Genomic DNA, 10,965 nt, shown 5'->3' on the forward strand with positions numbered 1-10,965 from the left:
AAAAAACAAAGCATGCATTCTCTTAGACTTACCAAACAATCAAGCACACACGTACACTTACACAACATAAAAGCGGTAACTTGTTCGGAATATTCAGACCTATGGTTAAAGATGGACATAAGCATGTTCATACATAAGTTAATTGCAAAATGCTACTTTATTATTAGTCATAGTATTAGCTGCCCTTTATTTCAAATCCTTCTTCATAGCACAAAAAACCGTACGTATTGACACCCGATTGTAAAATCGTAAAATCCCATCCCCATACCCCCTCAAGTGTGCCCTAAAGCGAAGGGATGGGGGTGCTAAACAGGTGCACATGAAGAAGAACCACAGCGATGAAGTTAAACCGAAAGAAAAACAAAACAAAGAATATATGAAAAACAAAAATACAGTACTCTGCAAGGATACGTATTTGTTTTAGCGTAGTAAGACTTTTGTGACGCGATGGCGACTATGTTTCCCCTGTTTCTATCACATTTACATTATAACTCCCTCCCCCTATTGGGAGTTTGGCCCAAGCTTCGATGATCTCCTTTCGGTCGCAGAAAAGAAAAGCACGTATCGATAAAATAAAAATAAAAATAAAACACAAAAAAACCGCGAGGTAAGCGATTCGGGGGCTCCCTTATCAGCTTTTCACCTTCCGCTCGATGATGATCTCATCGCCGGAGCGTATGTTGTAGCTGTAGAGCACCTTGTGCGGGTACTTCATCTCCTCCAGGCCGAGATCGCGGAGGTCCTGGTCGACGTAGTACAGCCGCATCCGGGCAGCAGGGACATCGAATATTCGTTCGAGGCGTGATTTAAGATCGCTGACCGTTCTGTAAATTATAGACAAATATTTAACGAACGTTGCTTTTTTCTTAAAACGGACACACTTTCACACACCTATTCACGTCCACCGTTCGCTCGATCGATTGGTCCTCGAAGGTGAAGCGAACCTTCACCTTCCGCTCCGGGCGCAGGTCAATGTTGACGAGCGGGTCCAGCTTGCCGTGCACCTCGACCAGCTCGTAGTACCGTCTCGGACGTTCCGCATCCGGTTTGTCCAGATAGTGGCGGATAAAGGAACGTTCCGAGTCTTCACGCTCGACCGCCCCGATCGTGTCGCCACCGTTCAGAATACTGATGTTCGGGAGCCGCGCTATTAGCAACTGGCGGCGCTCGTGCTCCGTCGTTGAATCCGTCCTCGCCCATAGTGGCCAATACTGCAGGACCAAAAAAAGACCAAACAAACAGACCATTGATAACTCGTCGCACGTGAGCGGCATAGGATTGCTTTTTTCTTCCTGTCCCTTTATTTGCTCACCTGAAGCCGTACATTGGACAGCGATGGGAATTCGGCCAACCGATCGATATCTTCCCAGGAGTCAATTTTGGCATTGCTCAGGTTGAGCAGCTTTAGGTTGCTATCGATGTATGTGTGTGTGGTTAGAGTACACAAATTGGGAAAATCCGTTATTAGATATGCTACTGGTCGCAATAGTTGCAACTTTCACTTACCGGAAATATTTATGACTTTCTTCCGCATTTTCCTTATCTTCTGCATCTGAAGGCTTAAGTGATCTACAAAGAAGAAAGAGTCATAGAATAAAATAAAATTGCATCAAAAGAGGTAATAAAGTGTCTAATTAAACAACTAAATAAACACCCCAAAGATCGGAGAGGTCCCGTTTAACATCGGAACTAATCCGTTGGATTATCCAAACTACCTCGTTTCGAGGGTCAGACTAATCACATTAATCAGATTGTATTCCCCCTCTTTCTTTTTGTGCATAAAAAACCATCTGACCCTTAAACCATACCACCCGACCCGGCGACGGTTGCACTGAACCGAAACCGCTACACACACCGTAAAATATCACTCAACTTAAAAACCAACCGCCCAAATCTGTTACTCAACATCGACCACTGTGTGTCACTATTTAGTAAACGGTAGCACCTTCAATGTCAAATATCGGAGTAAAATGGCAAAGACGATGGAATAGATACGAACAGGCGCGTGGCAAATAAAAAAAAAACGCCGGTCGCATTGAAATAGCAATGAATTGCTCATTTTTCATCACGTAACACATTGACCTGCTTTTTGGTGCGTTTAAATTTGTCTCAAATGGCGCTCACTCTGGGATCGCGGGGGTTCAACGAAGGGAAACCAAAGGGAGGGAAAAGGTGAATTTTGATTTTTTGACCGATTATTACTATCATTATTGCGCTTTTATGGTCTACCCGCAGGGGGTGGAATTGTAATTTTTATTGTGCCGTTTAGCTTAAAAGATCCATACGCATTTTTTTTGTTTTACCAACCTCGCCTGAACAAACACAGTTTTGTAATGTTCAACATGTCCAGATATTCATTTCAACACAATTTTAACACTATGCGAAATGTTCTTGCACAATTTACATGGGAAATCCATCATCACCTTCAACACTGTAGTAAGGAAAAGTGTAAGTATAGTTGTTGCAAACACTTGCTACTTCGCGGGAATTAAAAGAATTCTTAGGAATTTCTATTGTGGCAAAGAAAAGCCAAAAATTTACTCTTTATTCCCGTTGGTTGTGCTTGTACAAGAGTCAGAGCTTTCCCGCTTTTCCACTTCTTTTATCGGTTTTCTAACGCTAGTATCGTTCCCTTTTCGTCTGACAGGTGCTGTTGGAGCGAGTTCGAAGTTATGGGTCCGAACTGTTTCCAACAATAGTAATAAAAAAAGCAACAGTATTTTACTGGTGCCACAGGAAGCAAAGATTGATCTGAATGCAATGCGATATAGGAAAATTAAAAAAATAATTTACAATCATATTTATATTTACGTTAACAATATTATCGGGCTGGATTTAGGGATTGATAAAGGGATTTTATCCCTTTATTCAATATGTCGATTATTTAAACTCTCCATTACTCGCAGTTATGCAAACAAAATGAAAACACAATACAAACAATTGAAAAAATGCTACGAATCAAAATCTTTACAGCTGTATAGTAATAACATTCTATTATAACTATACATTTTAAACTCATAAATGATAGGCCATCATGCCATCATTTTAAGTTTGCACATCAGTACATCATCCCACTAAGGGTCAAATTTAAAAAAAAATGAAATAAAAGTGCAAGCTTTACCACAAACTAAACTAGTCAATCATCGTTAAAAGCAATTCAAGTTCATCTCTTCAACACCCCATCATACAACGAAAGAAACAGACTGATGGCGCCTTATCGCACGACCGCCTTATCAAATCAGCGAGTGTCAGCAAGCATGACATTGAATGTTACCCTTTCCGTTTTAATGTAGTTAGGTGTTGTTGAGTTGGACGCCAACGAAAATCTGTGACTCACCTCAAAGGACAATCTGCCAGCACGAGCGATTCAAGCTGGGGGAAAACGCGCCCAATGCGACAGATTTCGGCCCACTCCGAGATGTAGTTTCCCGTCAGGTGAAGCTTCCGGACGCCGTCGTGTGGAGCGGTTTGATATGGCGGCGGTTCGTTGGCGGTGGCAGTGGCTCCGCTGGCGGGTTGTTGCTGTTCCGTACCGTCGTCCTCCTCCTGCTTGGTGTGACTAGTTGAAGCAGGGACGTCGGATGGGGCAGTGACGGGGCTACTGGAGGAGCCGGCGGTAGCTGTGGGATCAATCGTGTCGATCAGTACGTGCGTGTACTCGTTCAAGCTGAGATGAAGCTCCTCGAGGGCGGGCAGCAGACGCAATAGTGTCTCAACGCTGCACCAACCCAGCTTGGTGTTGTTCAGCACCAGATTGCGCAGATTGTCCATCTTGGTGACCGGTGGCTCCTGGATCGGGCCGGTCAGATGGTTAAGGCTCAGGTTGACAAACTCAACTCGCGGCATGTGCGATAGAATGACGAAAACCTACAAAGAAAATACACCCATTACCATCCGTACTTTCCTTCAAAAAGGCTCACTCGGAAACTCACTTCATTCCAGTTGTTGAGCTTGTTTTGCGCCAAATCTAGCTCCTTCACGATGCGACACTTCTTCTTCAGGTCTTCCGGTTCGCCGGCGCGATCGATATTGCAGTCATTCAGCACCAGCAGCTGGGGGGTGCTGGGGGAAGAAAAACAAAGTTCCATTACACTAACCATCCGCGTACCATGCATCGGACTTGCAGTAGTCAGTTCCACACAAAGAAATCATTGTGTCGCTTCGGGCGTGCGTGCAAAAATGGGCATTTAGTGCTCAGTCGTCATTCGACGACCGAGCGGTGTGCATCCGGTGGGCGTAAGGGATTACTTGTGCACCCCGACTAACCGAGTTGGAAGGGGGGGTGGGTAATTAATGTGTCAGATCATTATCATTAGGTTGGCGGTAAAGTCGTGACACGCTTCTGAGAGACCTCTCGTGATTGGATCAAGATCAAATGGAAAAGTTTTTCTACTAATGAGATTCAATCGGGCCATCAGAAATAACAAATTTAATAAACCCTATTCCGACTAATGAATAGGGAATGCAAAATGTTTCTTTTTGTTTTTCAATGCTTTCGAATTACAAACTGCACATTAATTGTAATACTTAATTGTATACTTAGTTTATGAAGCTTTTGAATATCTATTAAAATACGCCTTTAAGGATAAACCAGTATATTTTTCTAAAAAGTGCATTTTACTTCACAATCAATGAATAGGAAAACCATTACTGTAAAAACCTCTTCGAAATCATTGACTAAAACTATCAATATTCGATACTGTGTGCTGTTTCCTCCATGAAGAGACATAAAGAGACAAAGGATTTTGAATTCCATTTAGTTTTTTTAATTCATGAACTTGTTTGAAATGTGCAATCTGTTCCACACGTTGTAACCTTAACAGAAAAAAAAATGAAAATCCCTGTTTTGGCAGCATTCCATATCGAACAAAACATGTTGAATCGCCAACAAAATCCTCTGGCTCCATTGTTCGTCTTTCGATGTCCTTTGCTTTTCTTCTTAACCCTTCTTTGCATGGTGAGGGAAATTTCAATCATAATATCTAGTCAACAAAAAAAGGTACTCAAAACTCTTGTACTGCAAATTTGTTGTTGCTGGAAACATTTCAAAAACAGTCAAAAATTAGGATTAGGATTTTTTTAAATATTTTTCCTTTAATCTAGAGCATTAATTACATCACCCTGATTTATTTTAAAAAAATAGCAAAAATTATGCAAAGAAGGGTTAAATCGCTTCTTATGCCATTTGTTGAAAGACTGCAACTTTATTGCACATGGTGCATCTTTGATATACATGCTAAACTTAGGTTTAGTTTATAATTCAGTAAATATCCATTAGATCAACAAAGGTTCTCCTTCGCAATTTCGCAGTCATTTTTTGACTGATCAGGTACTTTTTCAATCACATTTATTTCGTAAGGTTGATCTATTCGACCAAATGTTAATGCATGAATTTCACACATTTTGTTAATGTTGAATGAATGTTAATTTAAAAGTATTCAAAAACCAAATTTTCTTTTAAATAATGAACATAATTTGCGTTAAAGTTTCAAGCGTAAAAATCTCGGTAGTTCTAGTGTTAAATATATGGCAACATCTAATAGGATATTTTAAAAAATCTCTAAATATCAGATAGATGAATCTGTTTAAGTTTTTCAGTGCATTCTTTTAGTCCTAAACTTGATATACAAAACATACTTGCTTCCTGTTGATTTATTATTAAACATTTTTCTTCCGTTACTCCTCGACTCTGATTCAATATACTGTTCTATCCTTTTATTATTTCGTGATGGTTTACGTACAGTACAGTATTCTCCATTATTGTAAAACTGAACCCGAAGATGTCGACTGTAGCAAGACATAAGCAAGAATTATTTGACCCCATACAGTCCAAAACATGATCGACGAAGCTTTTCGGCGAAAGCAATCATATTAATCACTTCATGGTACGAACTACATTTCACAACCTTTCCCTACAATCTAATGCCATCAATCTAACTAGAAGTACCACTAGCTTTATCGACCCATTACCATTGACCTCCAAATGAATCACTCCGATGCGTTTATGTACGTTACGTGGTTGGACCATGGGCTTAGGAACCCGGTGGGTCCGATACCTACCTTTGTCTAGGGGGTAGCTTCGGCACAAAGATGGACACCAGCACCGCTTCCTCCTCCTTCTCGTGCTCCTCTTTCTCGTCCGGCTCTAGGCCGTACTTCTCTTCCAGCGCTTCCAGCAAGGTTGGCATTCTGATGGCGTTTGTTCCGCTTGGGACGGGTGGAGAGGTGAATTGAATGAATTTTCACAATTTCACAATCAGCACAATTCGCGTGGGTTCGCAAATGTCAGCTTCCCGATCAGCTCCAGCTCCAGCTAGAACGGGGCAACTTTGATGGCGTCTGTTTGGGGAGAGAAAATAAGAGTAAACCGGTTAATTTCAGGGTTGGTAGACGATTACACAAACGGACCGCGCGATCGTGGGGAGGAGGGAGAAATCATAAATCATGGTTCGTCGATGAAAGAACACAGGAAACGCAAAGTGGTGGAACAATAAATCGTCACGATTTGAACCACCGCTTTTCAGTGAATTTTCCAGCGCGCAGCCAGCCGACTCGCCAGCCTTTGTTTACGTTCTATTACAGTGAACGCGAGCGCGAGCCACTTTCCTTCTCGAAATCGATTTCACCGTTCGCGATCTGTGGCCAACCGTTGTGTTTCGTTTCTTTTCCACCGTATCTCTAGTTTTTCCCTTCTTTTGTTTGCTCTGCGTTTTTTTCCCCCATTTTGCTCTCGCACACCGTTACCAATTTGTATCCGCAAGTTGTAACGCGTGCGCTTATTTACTATTTAAAGCCATTATACAATAGTGGGGCCCGTCGGAGAGTAGGCCAGCACTTGGCAAAAACGCAGGAGCAACGGCGAGCGGGAGGGAAGGTCGCGGAACGCGCGAGGAATAACAATAATAGTAGCGTTCAAAGAGATCCGCGACACGACACGAAACAAACGGAGCAATAACAACAACACGCCGTCATGTGCAAACCACGGTGTACTACTACTATAGTACTAACAGCTCGCATCGCAGCAGCCCGTGCAAACACACACACAAGCTGATTTGTTGCACGCGAAACGGTGTGCAGTTCTACTCGGTCCACGTGCAGTGATGCATCAAATCGGGTTTTTGAAAATAAACTTCATGGAGGAAAGCCGTATTTCCGCGGGTATAACATCACCCTTGCATAACACCACCCCAATATTTAAAAATCATTTTACTTAAAACAATTTTTTTGAAAGCATTTATTATTTTTGAAATTTTTGTTGCATGTTGTACTAAGAATTATTCTCAAAATTACTTCGCTTTGAAAAAAATGTATCTGTTTTATCTCACTTCTGGGGCAAGTTCTTTTCAAATTCTTTAACAAAATGTAACTTCCATTCTAAGATTTTGAATTTGTTTTTTTTAAGTTTAGTAAGTATTTTATATCGTATGCAACCCATTCACGCCATGTTATTGGTGAACAAAGAATAATATAAAGGAGCCCCGGAACATAGGATAAGTTTCAACTAGCAGAAAGGCTAAAATTGATTCTGTAAGTTTGATGTCCCAGAATACAACTAGTCGAAGGAGAAACGTTGGAAAAAACGTGTTTTAAACGAGAAAACACATTTGTCTTCCGTCGAAAACAAAAGAAACAACAAAAGAAAATTAAATTCCAAAGATTTCAAGATCTTATCAACGATTTATATACAAACATTATATCAAATTTCGATTTTAAGATTTGCTGTGCTGATTTGTTGAAGTTTGTTAACTAATAAACAGTAAAGCAATAGTAATATTTGAAATAGTAAATTTGATAAAAATGATGTTTGATAAATTTGGAAAATTCTGGAGATACGAAGAAATCGTCGGCTAGAATAAAAACTTAAAAGGAAACCACATTCCCAACGGTACATCACTGTCCGCTAGTTAAACGTGCGTGAAGCAAGGGGGAAGGATGCACGTGCGGAGGTTTCGATGCACGCGGATCAGCTGTTTGTGGTGTTTGTATGTTTGCAGGCATGCTCGCACACACAGGTACAAGCTGGCGCTAGGTGGGAGGAGGCGTTGGGGCCAAACGCGAATCGCCCTTTCGAACCACAGACAGCAAACCGCGCGTTGACCGATCACTGCACAGTCTCCGCACGTATAACGTGCCTCTCCATTTCAATTTTATTTCTATTCGTGTTTACTCCTTCAGCTGGGGGCATCTAGAGCGTTGGAGCGTCTCTGAACCGCGCGTCTGCAGCGCCATGCTCCCACCACACGCCCGGTGTGCAGCTCGTGTCCTCTTGCCGTGCTGACGAAATACCACTTCTTGTATTCGCGAAGGTGAATCACGTAACAAAGAGACGGTCGGGTCGGTACGGCGCAATCATATTGTTGCAACCACCGACCGTCGAAAGACCTCAACGTTACAACCTTCCCCCCATGTTAGAGACGCTTTCCAGAAGCCTTTCGCGAAACGAAGGTATCTTCGATACGGACGGTGTGGTTAGAATCTGTTTCTTGTCGAATAAAGTAGGCTTTGTTGGATGCTTACCTTTATATCCTTGCGTCCTAGATTGGACCAAACTAGTTGGTGGATGTGGATGTAGAACAATCCCAGTCGGTTTCTAATATAATCACTAGAATTTTGAGATTATGTTTCGCTCCTCTCGAAGGCTGCTGATTGTTTCGCAACTATAATCTAACACATTCCAATTTTAACTGACAAGCAATTTTGAACCGTCGCGTATTTCACACTTCTTCGTACGTCATTCAAAGGGTCATCGCGGATTGGACACAACAAGATAGCGGACACTTTACTACGAGACGAAATAGATCCCGCCTGCCCTACGAGACGAAACCGGACCAGCAAACCGAAAACTATTTTTTTCCACTTTTTTTTTCTTTTGCGACGAGCGGTGTGTGTTTGATTGAGGCAAGCCAAAAATAAACAACGAAACTAAGCAACTACTACTGCGTTCAATGTCAAGCTGTTAATTTTTCGTTCACCCGTTGCGTTTTTCCACTTCCACTGGTAGCATTTTCCGCTCGACCCGTTCTGGACTTTCCCTTTTGGCACATTAGAAGAGGTGTGTGATTTGGTGAGCGTTTCACATTCGGCATTAAACAAACAGTATTGTTTTCACTTGGAAAGAGTTCGTTACAATGGAAGATATTCCAAGGGCTTCGTATTCCTTTTATTCAACTCTCAGACCGTATTGCGCACTACATCTTTAGCTATTCCTAAGAAAGAACGCACCAGCGACAAAGCATCGCGAAACTTGAGCAGCACGGTCCTACCGTGCCGAGCAGTAATTCAATACTGGTTTATTTTGAGTCATCACAACTACCTGCGCCTTCATGTTTTTAGGAATCCTTCATGTTACACCAACCAAGGAAATGAAGGCAGGTTGTATTTCAGATTGCGCAAATCGAAATTTAACTACAACAAAGTTGATCTGCATTTTATCTATTTCAGTTAAGCTAGGAAGCGAAATACACTTAACTTTTTCATTCTGTTTATTATTTTTTTTATGAATAAAGCATAAAAAACATGCTTTACGTTTCCTACTATTGATCAATCCTTGATATTTTTTCGAATTTCGAATCCGAGTTTGACAGCATATCGAAAACAAAACATGATTCAGAGCTCGAGTTTACAAAGAAGGTTTGAAAGTAACATTTTTACAACTTTGCGGTGTTTGTGTTTAGTTGATAATCGAATCTCGAAGCGGTGAGTGCATTTCGCTGACCTTTCTCTAGTTCAAAAGGTGTCTGCTTGGTAGTAACAAGACTGATAAGACTGGAGTAGAAGGATCCTGTGACGAAGCCTGTTCTAAAAAGAAAGCAGCTCATATGGCGATCGTCGGAAGCATGTTGCAAGCGTTATTGGTTTTAATTTTTATCGCTACATCCCCTATCTACGGCGGACCGGAAGAGGAAGAAGGCGTAAAGTATGCTGATCGCTGCGAAGCGTGCAAAATACTCGCTACGGAACTGCAAGCCCGGCTCACCGAAACCGGCAAATCACACGACGTCATAGAGCTCGGGTAATTTTCCTACACTTTTCTTATCCTGTGTGTTCAATTGCAATCATTTTAACGACCATTCTAATGCCAGGTACTCCGTGGACGATGTGAAGCCCAAAAAGCGCACCGAGTACCGGCGCAGTGAGCTTCGTTTGCTGGAAACATTGGAGAACGTGTGCGAGCGAATCCTGCAGTACAACATTCACAAGGAGCGCAAGGACAGTACCCGTTTCGCCAAAGGGATGTCGCAGACATTCCAAACCCTGCACGGACTCGTCGATAAGGGTGTTAAGGTGGACCTTGGCATCCCATACGAGCTGTGGGACAAACCGTCGGCCGAAATCACCCAGATGAAAACGCAGTGCGAAACGCTGATCGAAGGCTACGAGGATGTCATCGAGAAATGGTACTTTGAAAAGCAGGATCAAAAACCCTTGATCGAGTACCTGTGCGTGGACAATGTGCTGCGAAACAAAAATCATCAGTGTCTCTATGAGGAGCTGGATGATGCGAAAAAGAAGACCAAAAACAAGAAGGCCAAAGCAGCTAAGGAGGAACTGTGAAGTCGTTAGCCAGCCGGGCATGGTTTGATAACCACGTAATCACGGACGAATCAAACCGAGCTTTGTGAACAAATTCATACACCATTGCATCGAAATAATGACGTTGGCGATCAGTACTGCCATTTACGTGTAAATTACGAAAAAAGTAAGGGTTAATGTGATAATAAAGCGATCGTTTAAAATGTAATCAAGTGTGTGGAACACATATCTGTTTTTGTTGTTGAGCTATTCTTTTTCGAACTAAATTGATGTTATTTTAATCATAGTAGAATAAAATACCGCAGATAAAAGCTTTATTTTAGGCCCACAAACCATTCCAAAGCGGAGGAATAGAACAGAAATTCAAAAGATTAGAAAATAAAACAGGAAGTTTTTACTCCGAAGCGAACACATCCCACAGCCTGTCAGTGC

At 41.9% G+C, this 10,965-nt stretch overlaps 2 protein-coding genes across 2 annotated transcripts; one reads left to right on the top strand and one right to left on the bottom strand.

Annotated features, from left to right (window-relative positions):
• Positions 1–183: 183 nt before the first annotated feature.
• On the bottom strand, positions 184–6,201 carry LOC131288722 (tubulin-specific chaperone cofactor E-like protein). The gene is made up of 8 exons (XM_058317895.1): positions 6,061–6,201; positions 3,933–4,062; positions 3,630–3,867; positions 3,338–3,524; positions 1,507–1,569; positions 1,313–1,412; positions 892–1,211; positions 184–824 (listed from the first exon to the last, which is right to left on the bottom strand). The coding sequence occupies exons 1-8, from the start codon at positions 6,186–6,188 to the stop codon at positions 632–634; spliced, it is 1,359 nt and encodes a 452-aa protein (XP_058173878.1). The 5' UTR covers positions 6,189–6,201; the 3' UTR covers positions 184–631.
• Positions 6,202–9,687: 3,486 nt separating this feature from the next.
• LOC131288723 (protein canopy homolog 4) lies at positions 9,688–10,730 on the top strand. Its single transcript, XM_058317896.1, has 2 exons — positions 9,688–10,012; positions 10,083–10,730. Exons 1-2 carry the CDS (start codon positions 9,819–9,821, stop codon positions 10,552–10,554), a joined length of 666 nt encoding a protein of 221 aa, XP_058173879.1. The 5' UTR covers positions 9,688–9,818; the 3' UTR covers positions 10,555–10,730.
• Positions 10,731–10,965: the final 235 nt, after the last annotated feature.

This window comes from Anopheles ziemanni, chromosome 3 (assembly GCF_943734765.1).
Source record: "Anopheles ziemanni chromosome 3, idAnoZiCoDA_A2_x.2, whole genome shotgun sequence".
NCBI lineage: Eukaryota > Metazoa > Arthropoda > Insecta > Diptera > Culicidae > Anopheles > Anopheles ziemanni.